The 16,915-nt window shown below is 40.8% G+C and overlaps 1 protein-coding gene across 2 annotated transcripts in view; it reads right to left on the reverse strand.

Moving 5' to 3' along the window:
- The window catches only part of prkcbb (protein kinase C, beta b), a 102,230-nt gene extending 86,557 nt beyond the window's left edge, over positions 1-15,673 (reverse strand). For both annotated transcript variants that reach the window (XM_005743508.2, XM_005743507.1), the window contains exons 1-2: positions 15,218-15,673; positions 13,867-13,898 (exon numbers count right to left, since the gene is read on the reverse strand). In XM_005743508.2, the coding sequence (XP_005743565.1) occupies positions 13,867-13,898; positions 15,218-15,396 (211 nt within the window). In that variant the 5' untranslated portion in view covers positions 15,397-15,673. The remainder of the gene's footprint in view (positions 1-13,866; positions 13,899-15,217) is intronic.
- Positions 15,674-16,915: the final 1,242 nt, after the last annotated feature.

The following is a 16,915-nucleotide window of genomic DNA, read 5'->3' on the forward strand; positions in this document are numbered from 1 at the left end:
CGTTTAGCATATGTAGCACAAAGAAAACAAGAGCTTGTGTGTGTGTGTGTGTGTGTGTATGTATGCTTGCTTGTGTAACTGCGCAATTTGGAGGGCAACAGAGCAGGAGCTACACAAAACATACACATATTTTGACAACAAAGAAATTTAGCAATAATTATAGCCAAGACCGCAAACAAAAAACTCAATGACACATACTTGAATATCACTTGTTTTGTCTTTCTTTCTCTTTCTCCCTCTCACTGTCAAACTAAAATTTGAATGTCCCTTGATGGCGTGACAAGAAAATTGCCATTATAGTTATACAGAGGTTGTTTACATTCATCTGCAAAGAGTACATGAAATAAAACGATAATGCTAAATTGACACTAGCGTAGGTGGACGATATTTAAAAGAAAGAGGCTCTGTCATTAAGTGACAGCCCATAAAGTCACAAACTTAGGTGGTCGGTGAACAATGAGGAAGCTAATAGGGAGAGAGTGAAAGAAGAAGACTGCTGAAGTTAAATCAGAGAGAGGGGGAGAGGAGAAAGGGACACGTGTCAGATGAGGGAGACAAAGTGACAGATGTGAGGGGAGAGTGGCACAAAAGGACAAAGTCAAATAAGGAAACGGAAAGAAAGATAGAGGAAGAGGCATAAAAAGAGGTCTGGGATAACTGCTCTCCTGTCGGCTTGTGCCCCTGTTGCTAGGTTACCATCCGTAGATGAATGGGTTAAAGCATCTCAGGAGCGACAGTGACATAGTTTAGCTGATCTCCATCAGCCCATACACACACAAAAAATGGAGCAACTGTGTGCAACCCTAGATTTAGATTTAGATTTTGCCACTGAAGATCTGCATGCAAACAAACTCACATCAAGAAGATAAACACTCCACAGACAGAAAGTCCAAACATGGACTGAGCGAAACCTGTGCCAAGTCTGGGAACTTTTGTGTTCAGATTTTTTTCACTGCCAGACATGCTTATAGGATAAACACACGATGGAGTCACTAAAAACCATAACGTACCACAATCTTAACAACGTTCCCGTGAAACAAACCTTCCAGTAACATTGTGAAACGTAAACTATCTGAATATTTTGACGAGGTTTTTCCAGCGAAACGGTCTCCGCACATGCACTTTGTGGTAAAAAAAAAAAGCCACTACTAAAAGCCGATCCACTACAAAAGCCCATGCAAACAGAAGGAGAGCCACATTTGCACAAATGTTTAAGCAGACCTCGATATACAATATTAAACTGTAACATTTCCATTAGGGAAAATAGATATGTGTAAAGACAATAAACAGAAACAGAAGAAATACATAAAGAAAATAAGTGTAGTTTTAATAATAAGAAGAAGAATACAAATGCTAATGAAACAGTGCAAAGAATAAATATAGTTCCTAGCATTTGCCTTTTAGGTTTATCTTTTCTTCTTTAGTTATATGTGATATAGTGTGGATGATTGTCCTATTTTTCCCATGCTGCATGCAGTATTGCGACATACTATGAGAACACTGCCATTCCCACTCCTAATAATATCACAAATAACAAGAAGCACTCCGAGAGCACAAACTCCACCGAGGCAGCTCACTCTCTCTCAGTATTTACTTTTACAGGAATAGGATTATATTTTGAATATTTAATTCATTTTCTTTGTTCTTTTTAAATGTACTTTAAGTAGTGCAGTACAAATCACATAAGCAAGACAGATGTTTACTTTGATTGCATAAACACTATGTAGGAGCAGGTAATGGATATTCTGTACTGATTTATAAATAACTAGACATGAATAACTTCAGCTTATTACCAAATATTATACTACAGTATATTTCTAACTAACTAAGCAGCTCATTCTTTTTCGCTGACACTTGAAAAACACATTTTGTTGTGAACTTGAAAAAATGTCACTGTGGGATTAGAGATCAAATGTGACATGATCTTTTATCAAAGTTATTTGACCCTATTTGACCTTAAAGAGGAGCGCAGAGGTCCCGGGTAAGATCATATTAAGAATCGCCACAAATCTTTCCCTATATGCCTATATGTTGTAAGTATAGGATTATTATCACCTTGACCTTCAGATCAGTCTGTTGACCTTGAAAGGAGGGGTCAGAGGTCAAATAGACAATATGCACCAAACTTGTAAGGATCACAGTTTCTAAATTTTGAGGCTTTTGTCAACTTTTGACCAATAAATCATGAATTTGACCTTGAAGACCTTTGTGGATGTGAGCCACCTACACCACTGGTCGAATTAATAAGAAGAATACACAATTCCTACTATTTGCCTTTTTAGGAACATCTCTTCTTGTGTTCTACAGGATATGTTGGATGATTTTCTTGTCTTGCGAGTACTGCATCATCCTACAGCTGTATTGAGACACCACAGTATCATGTGTCACATGATACTGTGGTGTCACTGTATCATAAAACTGCCCTTCCTTCCCTTCATTCATTCATATCCTAATGATATAAATAATTAATGTGATTGCTCCTTTTTCTCTTTCTGCAGTTGTTTTCACACTCGCCAAACTTTAAACTGATATTTTGAGTGCAAATAATTGGCTGAAAAAGATACAAAACACAGTAAACAAGCTTAAATATTCATATGTCCTAATATTATCCTTCTATAGCTTTTGCAGTAATACTCTTAATATTATGAAGTGTAACTGACAAACAGCATGGACTCTGAACATTACTCATCCCTTATTTTTTTTTTAATTTTCTAATTCCAGTTCGTCTCGCACCCCTGTCAGTTTCACTTCCTCATTTTGTTTGTTTTCCTGACAGTTTTTTGTGACACCTGCTTTCAATTAGCCTGCCAGTCTCTCCTCTACCTGATGTGTAGCTCTTCCTGTTTGCCACACTGTCTTGGTCCTTCCCAGTCAAGCGCTCCAACATTTTGTTTATCTTTCTTCTTTTCCCCCATTTGACCATTGCCTACTACTTTTTTTTCCTCTGTCCTTTGCATGCTCTTTTGCTTTGCTTGTCCAGGATTTTGGACCTCATTCTCTATTTTTCCTGAGTCTTTTTTCCTGTCCTGAGTCAAAAAACAAAAACAAAAACCAAATTATATCATACTTTCCTCAGTTTTGCAACAAAACCATCATGCAGTTGCATCCCTTTTCAAAGAAAGTCTTTCAAACCCACAATAGAAGCACAGCAGCTTCTGTTCCCCAGCAGTTAGTAATCCAGGTGGGCTATCACACCTACACACCATGACTCATGTTTTAGACATTTAGCTCATCTCATCATCATCACCAATTTGCCCTGAATGCAATAGATCGAGTTCAATTCGTAGATCACCTACGCTCCAGTCAGGCAACAATGAGCGATGCAAAGGTGCCGTGACAGTGATCATGTAGGAGACAAGTGTTGGGAGAGTCAGTCGTTTAAAAAGACGAGCCAAGGACTTTGAGTTTTGTGGTGGCAGTAAATTGGGTGGAAAGACTTAGCAAACACATTTGTGTTACAGCAATAAGAGCATGCTTAACTTTTATTTGATCAGTTGCCTGTAAAATCATGTTCAGGTAGCACGCATGACAGAAGGATTCACTCCAAGGTGATGCTGAAGCATAACTCCAATAAAACCATTCATCCTTATGTGTTTTTGTAAATCTCCACACAGGAAGAAGCTGACCTGATTGAGCATGTTTAGAAAGTCCACAATTTACATTAATAAAGGATTAATAAAGGTTCCCCTTTTCAATGTCCAAGTGCCAGTCACCACAGGACAACCTAAAGAGAGCCAATGTCCCAGTGGGTCAGAGCTACTCTGATGGCACAAGAAACCTCTATCCACTTTTAGGCATATGGTTATAATGTTCTATGCATGCTAACATTGTGCTAGCACACATTTCAGATGACGCTGATGAGCTGATTAGATTTTTGTCTGACATTTACTTATAAAACGACAACAAAAGGAAAACTACACCAGGTGACACTAAAGGAAGAACTGTGGTGCCAAAGGTCAAAGGTCACGCAGGAGGCAGGGACACCAAATTTCAGTACTTTATTAAATAAATTAAATACTGTGGAAATACTACAAATAACAGAGCTCATGTCATGCACAGCCATAATGAGATGACGTCAAATTAGCAAAAGATTTAACTGAAAAACCATCTAACACACTAATGTTCACAAAGCTACCTCCTAATTCAAAGCAAGCTAGAAAAAACCTAATATCTACCTGGTGATTGAGTTGAATTTTTTCACATTCGGCTTTTCACATGGTTGCCCCGAGCCTGAATGTATTGCTCACTCACAACATTTTTGATTGCAATGTGATTGCAACCTTTCTGCAGTCACTCTCAGAGAGCTTGTTGGAGGTTTGCAAATAATTATTGTCTAATTTCTAAATGCACATCAGTCTGAATAAGTCTTTGTCAATGAGCACAACTCCAGGAGGCTTGACTCAACAGGCTGCCAACTGGTTGTACTGGTTATATTCTTACAGAGCAGAAAAGTTGTTCAGCATATCGCAAAAACTGCAGTTAAAAATGAACAGTAATACTGTTAGAAATTGCAGTAATATTGTATTGTGAGTGATGTTTCATGATAACATCATATCGTGGAGTGTTCGGTGATTCCCACCTCTAGTAACCACCACAAAAGTGCTGCAATGTTTCCATGAAGCTGCTTCGTTTATTTTGCAAATCTAAAGAGGAAGGATCTAAATTTGGGTACTGTGTACACACTGTCCAGTCTCTTTTTTTGTTTAAGATGTCAAACAAGACTGACCCACATGGACTGTCTGGTTTGCCCTGATATGGCTCCAAGGTGTCACCGTGGCAACGGGTGTAGAATTGCCGCAAATGTCAGCCGCAAGGACAACCAAGCCCTGAAGGAGATCGTCTGTCAATGTGTAACTGAAAGTGAGTACGAGCACACACAGACACACACTAATACAAACAAACACACTCTCAGTGATCAGAGACTTGATGTGTGAAAGTGGATCAGAGCAAAAGGAGCTAGTCCTCAGTGGCAAGTAAAATTAGACTTTGTTTCACACACGCACACACACAGACACGCACACCTGTGGAATAACATGTGCACTCACAGAGATACAGCAGATAGCCACCTCTGACGGGCTGATGAAAAACCACAATTTTAAGCTCAGCTTCTTGACTTTCTCTCTTATTCTGTACATAAAACTGAACATGCAGTGGTACGCACACATGCTGACATGAAACACACTCTCAGATATGTTCACACATTGGTAGATGCGCGCGTGCACACACACACGCGCACGCACATGTCGGTTCTTTAATGTGCTCAACTTTAAAACTGAGAAGAGGAAGTCATGGGAGGAAACATACTGGGTGTTACAGTGAAATGACTACGTGAGAACACTTACTACAAACATGGTCTTAGGGTGCAAAAGTTACCAAACTGCAAGTGAAAAACTGAAACTAAAAATTTCAAACAGCAAATTAAAAAGACTTTAGCCTCTGTGCATTTCCTGTGTTCAAATGTAAACATCTGAGCAGCACTACTCCTCTTAAAGTCAATAAATGTTGATATGATTATGACAACACGCGTATAACCACTTGGTGAATTCACTTTTTCAACATGTTTTCTGTTCCTGTATTTACATTTACACCTATGTTGGACACAAACGCTTTATTCTCGGGAGTCAAAATAAATGCAGTAGTAGAATAAAATTCGATAAAATAAAATAAAAATAAAAAACAGCAGCATCTTCTCCAGTAGTAATAAGCCGAGTGAGACTTCCCACCTAAAACATATGATTCATATTATGTTGCAGTGTGCCATGGGCTTAAGCTGTTTAGGAAGCAAGCTTGTTGTGTCTGAATAACACAGGGGAATGATGGAGAAATCAATGCACTATAATGCTGCAATATTTTTGGCCCTATCAATAAGTCGACCGTGGCTCGCTTTCAGAGCTATACCCACTACAGAGGCATGGCACAAGAGCCCGCACAATAGTGTTATATAACAGGAAACTCTTGAAAATGGTACGCGTCTTTTACGCTCGATCACTTCATTCCACTATCTCGACAAAAACACCTCGGCCTCTGTCACTTTTTAAACCTTACCTTTATTCTGCTGATTTCCACCGTTCTCCCTTCACACTCCCACGCGTTCAGCCCTCCCTCCTCTTCCAACCCCTTTTCACCACTTCCCCCATCCATCCATCCACCTATCCATCCATTCATCCATCCTATTTGTTGGTACTCTCAGTGGAACACTTTTGCTATTTATAAAAGCATCAAAGCCCACAGCTTCCAGCACACAGCCACTTGAGAGAAGAAGGGGAGATAGAGAAAGAGGTGGGGGGTAGAGAGGGAGGACTAGTAGACACAAGGAGCAACACGGGCAAAGAAGGACCACGGAAAGCTAGAGATATGTGTAAGTAGGGGAGGAATAAAAATGAATGCACAGGATGTGAGTTAGAGAGGAAAGACCTGTAGGTGAAAAGAAAATGTTGGCGTCTACAGGGCTTAACGGAGGAAAAAACAGCACACTGGATTACAGATGTTCTTAACCACTTTCCTTCATCCAGGATCTCAGTGATCTCACCATCAACGCGACGCGTGCTCATCCGTGTCCGTGCATGAAAACCCAGTGTTTTTATATGTGCGCGTGTGTGCATATGTGTGTGTCTGTGTGTAGGAGGCAGGTTGCAGATCCCGAGACCTCCCACCCACACAGGTTGGAGTTGCAGAAGCACCTGAGCTGCATTCGCCATAGCCGACAGACACTGGTGTTTGCAAATATTCACTAAGTCATTTGAACCTGAACAGACTCATGAAAAGCCAGAAGACGTATTATGTGATTCCAGAAGAACTGCGGGCACCGTGCCCAACAACAGCTTTATGGTAGATGGTGAAAGCCAGAGACCACTCGGTTAAACTCGCGCACAAAAGACGGCATGAGTCAAAGGGAAGCTTGAATAGAGCCCTTGAATGGTGCTTTTTATATACATTTTTTTCCCCGTTTGAAAAGCGCTAATAGCTGCAGCAAACAACACCTTTATGGGCTTGTTTTAAGTGCAATCTACACTCTGTGCCTACACCATTTCATCTTCCCTCTCTCTCTCACCTCTTTTCTACCTCTTCTTCCCTGTCCATTATCTTCTCTGCCTGGCAAAAAATATCTCCCACCTATCTGCTGGAGTGTCATTCCAGCATACCTTTTTCTCTCATTTTCAACCATTTGCGCTGGTTTAATTTATTCCACTTTTTTTTTAGAGTAGATTAGTGCAGAACCAGACCATTTTACCTCTTTGCAGTTCTCTTTATTCGGAGCAGATTCTTTCAAATCAAACGCACACAAAAAACCTCACTTTTGACTTAATGATATCATCAGCAACACACATCAGCAGTGTGTGTATCCAGGCGTCACACTGCAAAATGATTACATACGGGACGCTAAATATAAACATTACATAAATTATGCAGAACTTGGTGTGCGTCTCCTCTATATCTGTGCTAATTTATCCTTCCTCTATCTTTATAAATTCCTCTTTCTTTTGGCCTTAGCTTCATGTCTTCAAGTGAGTACGGTATATTCTTGATAGGTTTCATTATTACAAAAACTGAAGGATAACTAAATATTTCATACTTTTTCCCCCCTGCAAACACACAGTCCTCCTCTCCTTCCTACGCCCTTCCCACTCACTGTCTCCCCCTTTCCTGACTCCTTCTCTTCCCTCTATGAATTCCACCCCCACTTCTTCATTATGCCTTTCTTTGCTTCTGCCTCCACCCTTCTCATCTCATCATGCTTATCTTCCATCCTTTCAGCCGTTTTCTCTGTTCTCCATCTAATTCTCTGTCTTTCCCTCCTTATTCCCCTAGTTGCAATGTTTACCACACTTCCTGCCACTCACTGTCCCTTCCACCCCTCTCGAGCTCTCCAAAGGGATAATTTGTCCATTAAGTCTGTGAGGAAACAGTGGAAGATACTCAACAGCCTGTTACAAACTGAAACCCTACTCATTATTAACATGCTCATTTAGGAACACGTGTAGACACACACACACACACAAGCAGAAACCAATCACGTGGAAGCATTAGCACAGGCACAGTTTTGCACAAGCAGCCATTAAGGAAATAAGTGCTCACCAGCTTATTAAATGGAACACGAGGCACGTGCATGCACACTCACTCCCGACTCAAAGAAGTAGGGAATACGCTCAAAAATCGCACAAACGTGGAAGCGCGCTTCTTAGAAATACCACATTGCATAACACAAGCTGCTGCTGCCCTTTGAATCCCACAGTCTCTCTAGTGTATGGACAACAAAACGGCAGAATCCCACTGAGGCATTACAGTTTATTGTTTACAGCAGCAACACTACCGAGGCAGTCAGCTGCTCCAACCCGCAACACTTGATACCGAGACGCACAAAATGCAAAACAGAACCAGCCTCTTTATTCATGTGTGCAGTAATATTAGCTGCAATTCCAACAGATGGGAGTGCCTTGGTGTTTAATTCTTTATTAATAGTCATAGGAAAAAAGCAAAAAACAAACAAACAAGAATTAAAAAATACTGTACGCTCTATTTGTCTCATCAGCCTGTGTCTGTTACTACAAGTCTGTTTATAATCGATTCACCCTGACTCTACCTTCATGATGACGAACTCAAAATCTCTGGGGCTTGGACTGCTGTTGGACAAAACGTGGAATTGGGCTTAATTGGATTTAACTTAAATTTAGGCTCTGGGAAATTTGGATATTCGTCTACATTTGCCGAGAGCTGATAGACAACAATGAGGGGCCAGGGCACAGTCACCAGCTTGAGCTGACTGAGCATAACCACAGTAATGTGGTTTCTGAACTTCCACCATGAACCCTCCGCTCTGGCAATTTGGCTACTGCTGTCTTGTTTTTTGTTTTGTTGGCCTGACAAGCAAGAGGTTGATGTCACTGAGAAACTGAGGGTAACAAGCCAGCGGCTTGTCAATCACAAGGTAATCCTGCCCTAAAGCAAAGCCTGCTGTATTGAGCTCTTTGATTTACAAGATGAACACTATGCTGTGTTAAATTAGATTTAAAACAGGCAATTTATATCATAAGCACATAAGGCGAGTGTGTACAAAGGCAATAAATTAGGTGAGAATTTAAGGTTATTTTCCAATAATCGTACATAACGTACATCTTTTTGCAGCTATGGCAGTCACCCTCTGCTGACCATTAAGTCATATAAATAAGTTTTATTTAATTTATTAATAGAAATTAATTAATAAGACCACAGGTTTAAGGCATGTTTGCATTGGATTCACTTGTCAGACAAGAGTCCTGGACTGTGAAGCAGGATGTCGGCTAAATGAGGTACCTGGACGTCCCAACAGACACTAACGTTCACCATCTGAGGATGAAATTTAAATCACTCAGACCTGAGCGAATTTTAGCAGACAGGTTTAGGTGAAAGTAGGGGTTACTGTAGCTCAGGAGGTAGAGCAGGTCATCTGCTAAACGCAAGGTTGGTGGTTCGATCCCTGCAAGCCAAATATCCTTGGGCAACCCGAGTTGCCCCAGCTCTCTAATGCATCCGATGCCTCCATAGGAAAGCACTGAGAAGCTTTAACAAGAAGAAAGCACTTGTGTGAATGGGTGAATGTGGCTTCGGTAGAGGTATCAGTCCTGTCTTCCAGGTAAGAGATCAGCATACACAAAACTACCACCTACTGACTAATCTGCTCTATGGAAAATAACTTCAGCATTCCCAGAAGAGGACAGTAGCTTACAGAGAGTATTTGAACTCTTTTGGGTTTTCCTGATAAGCCATTACCATAACTGAGAGATTAAATAACTTCCAAACCATTTCATGCTTATGTAGTTATAAAGTGACATAAAACAGAGAAAAACAAACCTTTGCACTTGCTGACCATAAATAAAATATGCAACTCATTTTGTCTACTTCTCATTTTAATTTTTTAAATATGTTCTTTACTTCCCCTTTGGCTGCCTGCACAGCTCTTTTTCGGTTCTTTGTCCGCAGCTGCATTTAGAGCAGGGTGTCAAACTGGACGGCTTTGAAAAATGAGAAGGAGGGGCAACAATTTGGAACTTTTAACTGTATTTTTATGAACTTTATAATTTTTTCCTGCTGATAAAGACTTCACCCAGTGTCATTCATACTATAATAAAGTAATTAAGTAATAGTTAAACAATTAAATGACAGAAAGGTTCCTTTGTTTCCAATATTTACTATACAAATGTCTTTTGTTTATTTCACAAAGGATATACTGTTTCATAGTACAGGCCCCTGGAGAGTGTGAATATCTTATATGCAGTCTATGGTTTCAGAGCCTCCCAGTGGTATTTAACTATGTTCAGTGCATTTACTCAGTGTTACTGGGGATTCATCTGTGGTAAATCCACACCGTAGGTAGGTTATAACCTGCAAGCCCTCTGAAATCCTACCTGGGGATTTATGCTTCAGCAGGAAAGCTACATTGCAACCTCAAACCCCTCTGTAACCTACGATGTAACCTGACATACTCCTGTGCATTTCTGGCTACTTTTACACCACAGTTTTACACCATAGGATTAATATAAGGGCTCACAAATATCAAGAAATTCCTGGAAGGAGATTGCTAAAACTATCAGAATGGATGTGAGGTACGAGGACAAAAAGTCCCAGCATTTTATTTGTATCATAGCTGGCACCACCAGGACACAACCACATGGTTGGTAACACGTAATGCACCAGCGCAAGCACAAGTAGGTCATGCTGTAGGCCCAAGAAAATTCACAGCATAAGTCTAAATCAGCCGTCACACTCACCGACAACAAACATGTCACAACTATCATCACAACAAAGGACAGCTGAGACTGGCACTGGCACTGCACTCACAACCAGTGCTACCAGTCCAGTAAGTACGTGGTGCTGTGTTACGATGCTGACTGAGATTAAATATAAACATTATTTGGGAAATAATGCAAATCTTATTGAATTGTCATTCAAATGCAGTTCTCAAAAAAAGAGAGTCGAGAATTTTTTAGGGAGCTTTGTGCTAACACGGGTGGTAGTTTCAGTTCCAATTGATGTTGTTAACGATAGCTTTCCCTAACCAGTCGCTTCTGATAATGTGTTAACAACAAACAACAGCTAAATGCCGAAAAGCACTTAAAGTTATCTTTGCTAATGGGGGGAGAGAAATGATAGTGATGCATATCATTTCTCTCCCCCCAACTAACATCCAAACATCTGATCATTTGTGACGCAGACTCTACACCACATCCTTCGTTATCATAAATACCACCGCAAGCTGCTGCCTGCTGTTCTTTAAAACCAGCTACACTCTCTATTCTCATTCTTTGATTGTCATCTGACCATCTGCTTTGCAGCAATAAACAGGCATATATAATATCTGCAAACCCTCCATATCATATGGAGATAAATGTTCAAAGGTCAGACAGTCTGTGAGACGAGAATCACGAGGTGAGGAACAGGTGAACAAAGGAGTCGAGAGGAGAAAAAGAAAATCACAGCGATCAATCATAAACATGGAAGCAGGAGATCGATTCATACACACCGTGTAGACCGGGAATGTCAAACTCCTTTTATAAAGCCCGCTTTGTTCTTATGTGCGCCGCACCGGTGAAACTCCAGTGTCAGTGTGAGATGTTTAATTACGCCTTTAATCAGTGAGATATTTAATATAAGACAAAGAATTTCAACAGGTAAAGTAAAGAAATGCTGGTGTTGCAAATGAAATAAATGTGTCAGCATGACTCTTTGAGCTTAATTTGTAAGGAGCAATGTGTAAAATCACAGAAATCCATAATTTAATTACTTTTCATGGGTCTGTGTAGGTTTTCAGTCATCCAGGTCATAATAATTTGAGGATTCCTTTCTTTCCAAGCTCCTTAGAATATTTTCATGGGCAGGAAAAATCCAAAATTTATGCCCTCTTTCACATTTTCCAAACCCAACCTGTGGGCTTTATTGGGGTCTTTGCTGGGCCAATTCTGGGTCCTTATAACTAACTTGTCCACTGTGGTCTATAGTGATTTATCTTTGAGAGCCATAAAAACCATTTCTCTAAAAAAAACAAAACGTGTAGTCACTGTGACTGGTATACTTGTCTTCATTCACATGAGCTCTCTCCTTCTGAATCTTCTAAAACTGCATGTTTTTGCACGTCTGTCAAAGAAGCACGACCACGCAAGGCCAAGACGCAACCTAAACACTGATCCCTTACCTCACTGCTAGTGAGCGGATGTGTTTCATGCGTGTATGAGTGCGTGTGACCTTGCGGAGGAATTCCCTTTCTCCCCGAGCTCTAAGGAAGTGATACCCTGTTCCAGACGGACAAAAGGGTCAGAGAGCAACTCAGGACACACAAAAACACCCACACACTTTTCCAAGGAGGAAAGTGCAAACTAACGATGAGTTCTCACTCACAACAACACGCATCCATGATATTTTCCATTAGATAAATCTTTTCCTTTTATAATCATCCATTTAGCCACTAATCTCCTCCCAGCTCTGGTATCAGGACACACAGATGTTTGCAGCACACACACTCCTTCCTCTCCAGAGGCGTTTAGGGGCTCCTGCAGTGCAACATTTCTTCCAACAAGCAGCACGGATGATATTGACCCGTTACATACACACATGGGACAATTACCAGATAACCTGCTGCTATGCTAAAGCACACCTCTTCCATCCCACAGCATATAGAGGGCTGCGTCTGAATGTTTCACTGTTGCTAGGAGACGTGAAAATCCTTGAGCATCCAGTTGGCAGTTAATACAGTGGGAAAAAAACAAAAAACACAGACTTCAAACAAATTGAAAAATATAAATGCCAAAAAAGCACCTCCACATTTTTGCCACGTTCCTGTGGTAGTTTATATCATTTCCCGTGGCAAAGGCTGCAAACTCGGACACAGAGTCTGTCCACAGTACACTAGGAGACGACGGACAAAGTGAGGATGAGGGACAAAACTGGCAGGGAGGGATGAGAGAGGAAAGAAAAGTGCCTTTTTTTTTTTGCATATAATTCAAATGTCAACCTCAACATAGAAGGTCGTAAATAAGGCCAATTCATTACTTTCTTGCTTTGAGGAAGGTTTTTTTTCCAGTGTGACAAGTCAAATGGCACAAAATTACATACTTTTTCTGATGCAGACATACGACAAAACGTGACAAAAGGTTGTTTTTTTTCTGGTGAGAGTCTGCAAGGACATATTTCATGAGTCTAGATCACCTTCCTGCTGTCTACATATCTTTTCCCCACTGAAATGAAGAAGCAGAAACACAGTTCTAGGTTATTCTATTTAAAAGAGAAGCCAAGTCTGCAGCTTTGTTTACACAGAAAATTGGACATTTTCAACAAAGATGACATACTTTAAAATGTCAAAATTATCTTTGCCCGCTTATTCTGTTCATCAGATTTTATTTTTACTCCCAAAGGGTCGAGGTGTTATTCTTTGCTCTCATGAAATCCCAACATACTAGGACTTTAGACTGCTGTGCCTTTGATTAGCTGCACACCAGGGAGGCTGGCCGGCCTGTTGAGCTAGTTTTTACCTGACAAATGAGCTTTGGAAATGGTGCAAAAAATATAATGCACTGTACCACTTATATCTTTACCAAGTTCCTATTTTCTTTTGGGGGGTTTTTTGTTGTTGTTGTTTCAATGAAAAACTGCTGTTACTTTCTTCAGTGGACGTTTCCTTCACAAACAAGAGCTTGGGATTTTCTCTTACTCTAGGAAAGGAAAATGAAAACCCAGGAGAAAAGGGTAGATGGAAAAAAGGGAGCTTGTAAGATGAGACAGGCAGAAATAAGAAAAAGGTAAAGTTGAACAGAAGAGAGGAAGGGGTGACAAAGTTTTCAATTCAGATTCAGTAGATCGGTGACAAATAATGTGTGCGTGTGTATTTAATTGTCCTACCTTGACACTGAAATCCCTGCTTCCCAAAACCCCTGTGAAGAGAACAAGCACACAGAGAAGTTAAAATGTGCATCCGCACACACACACACACACAGAAAAGGGAAAAAACTGAACAGAAACTGAAACCTAATCGCTTAACCTTAAGATATCTCCATGGAAGCAAACGTTTAAAATGATGTTTCTGCCCAAAATAGCACACACACAACCACACACATGCACACACACACACAGCAGTGAGGTTTGCAAGCACAGAGGTCGTTTAATTATCATGTAAACAGTTTGCTGGGCAGGTACTGAGGTTACATGCTGACACTGACAAACACACACACTGCTCTGCTGGGAGGGACTGCCCCAACCACACCTAGTCAGTGGTATGTGAAACGCTGAGATTCCCACAGGTGGACACACACATGCATAAACACACAAACACACACCCAGGCCAGCTGATTTTCATACAGTGAGTAGAAATAGATAATCTCTCAGGGCCTGAAATCACTTGGTGCTCCCATTGTTCTTTTATCATTGTGCTTATTGACCTAGATAGATAGATAGATAGATAGATAGATAGATAGATAGATAGATAGATAGATAGATAGATAGATAGATAGATAGATAGATAGATAGATAGATAATCATCTAAAACGCTTTAGGGAACAGATAATAAATAGCCCTGGAGTATGGGGCTCACGGTCTAGTAAACCCCGGGGGGGCTGCAGGGTGACCTGTCTGCACAGGTGACTGACAGAAGAAACTGCAGGCGGAAGAGAAGGAGTGGGAGGAGGCGGAAGGCTGGACTTGTGTCAGGGCAACACTTTCTTGTTACCACTCAGGTTATCCGTGCTGGCAGCGCTTCATTCCTTCCTCTTTTTTCTTTTCCTGCTTTCTTTTCTCTCAGTTCCTCTGCCTACTTAATAGCATCAAACAGTGGTCTGCAGCTATTCTTTTTATAAAAAAAAACTTTAGAGCTACCCACATATATTTCTCTAGCTTCCTTTCTGCCCTACCTAACGCATATAGTATCTACAAGTACAAAAATAAGACGGAAATCGGTCTTTATTTTTGCGAAAACTAAATCAAGTCCACCTCCCACTTCTTCTTCCTTTAAAAAAACAGCATACATCATGATACCGATTCTTCTGTCCCTACTTTATTTATCCCTACCTTTTATTCCTTCTTTTGCACCACTCACTTAGCCTATATAAATAAAAAGTGCCTTATCTGTACACAGTAAACGGATTTACCGTCTTCTTTAACAGCACCAACACAAGCAGTGACTTAAGTTAAATACTTTTTCTTTTTAAAAAAATAAATAAATATGAACTCTAGGTCCATCCCTGTTCCAGCTCCTCACCAGATGAAGTCGGTGCAGTGGCTGCAGAAGGTGGGCTGCTTGAAGAAGCGCGCGATGAATTTGTGGTCCTTCACCTCGTGCACGTTCTTCTGCCGGAGAGCTCCCTGGCGCGCGAAGCCCCGCATAGGCTCGCGGGGTCCGTCCTCCCCATCACTGTTGGCCGCCGCCGAGTCTGCCATTCTCCCGGTGTTTTCAAGCAGCTGCCTTAATGGTTGTTGGAAATGAACTACCTCAAGTTGCAGGTGCCAGAAACAGACGCTCTCTGGAGAGGCGGAAAGTCTTTCTTTCGTGGGTTGTTCCGAGAGGAGGTGTTGTCGGCGGTGCTGGGACCAGCTTATGGATAGTTTTCGGTAGTTTGGTTATTTTTTTCCTTCTCTGATTAAGTTGTCTTGTCCTCCGGTTGAGCAGACGGCTGCCGCTACACTGCCTCCCCTCTGCTTCCTCCTTTTTTCTTCAAAGCGCTCTGACAGCAGAGAGAGCGAGCGAGCGAGAGAGGGAGAGGGACGTCAACTATTAACATTATCTCATTTGCTGTGGCAGCTCCAATAGAAGCAGCGCGCTTTAACTAATCTGAAATAGAAATGGTGTTCAATTTAGTTAAGTTCACCTCTGTTTATATAGGCACTTATACTGTAAGATAAACACCCGACAATATTGCAAAGAAAACACATTTGGCGACAGTGGGAAGGAAAAACTCCCTTTTGAAGGGAAGACGATTCTGTTATAAGGGTGGGCAGTCATGTGCAAAAGACCAAAGACAGGCTGTGGATAATAATAACAAGATTTTAATTGCAGATAGTGAGGAAGTGAAGAAGAAACACTAAGAGTGTTTTCACGCCTGCAGTGCTCAGTTTGTTTAAATAAAACTCTGGTTAGTACAGGCGTGAACACAGTAATTGGCGTGGACCAAAACAACCCCAGGCTAGCAACTAGCCATGAAATGAATGTAAATTATCTGTGGCCTCTTATAGTCCTGAACATAGAACCTGCTTCCTCTACGTTTGCTGCTCCCGCCCCAGACACATCTGGCCAGTAAGTGGATTTACTTGGATTCCTCTGTGTGAAAAAACAAACAAACACAGGGAATAGCTACACGTTTACAAACCCATCAACTGATTTGGATCAGAGTGAATTAACTATAGGTGTAAAAATTCACTTAGTGCATCATGAGACTCCCACACCAACCCAAGCCTATTGCAGCATAGCATTAAAATAAAGTTTACTTACATGTATATAGCAAGTAAGTATATAGCACTTTTCTAGACCAGAAGCTGTCACAAAGTGCTTTACAAAGGTATTAAAAACCTAGTGAAATAAACACAAAATCAAAACAACACAAAACCCTAAAGCATTACACAAATGCCTGTCTGAACAGATGTCTTTGCAGGTGTTTTTTAAAAGGAGAGAGAGAGGTAAGCTGTTCCAAACAAAGTAAGAATCAAGGTTTTAAACTGATATCTAAATCTTTAACAATGGGGTCATGTGAGAGCATTTATGAGTGTGAGTTAGAAGCCTTGCAGCAGCATTCTGGACTGACTGGAGGCGATTCATAGACGCTTTACAGACAAGAAAATAGAGCATGACAATAATCTAAAGGAATCAAGATTTTTGAGACAACAGTCCTGGTTTTAGCAGTATAACTATGGGAGCATTCAGAGTCAGCTAATCCAGCCACCACTACAAACCTTATTAAAAAGC

Source organism: Pundamilia nyererei, unplaced genomic scaffold, assembly GCF_000239375.1.
Source record: "Pundamilia nyererei isolate P.nyererei 1_Seehausen unplaced genomic scaffold, PunNye1.0 scaffold00132, whole genome shotgun sequence".
Taxonomy (NCBI): Eukaryota; Metazoa; Chordata; class Actinopteri; order Cichliformes; family Cichlidae; genus Pundamilia; species Pundamilia nyererei.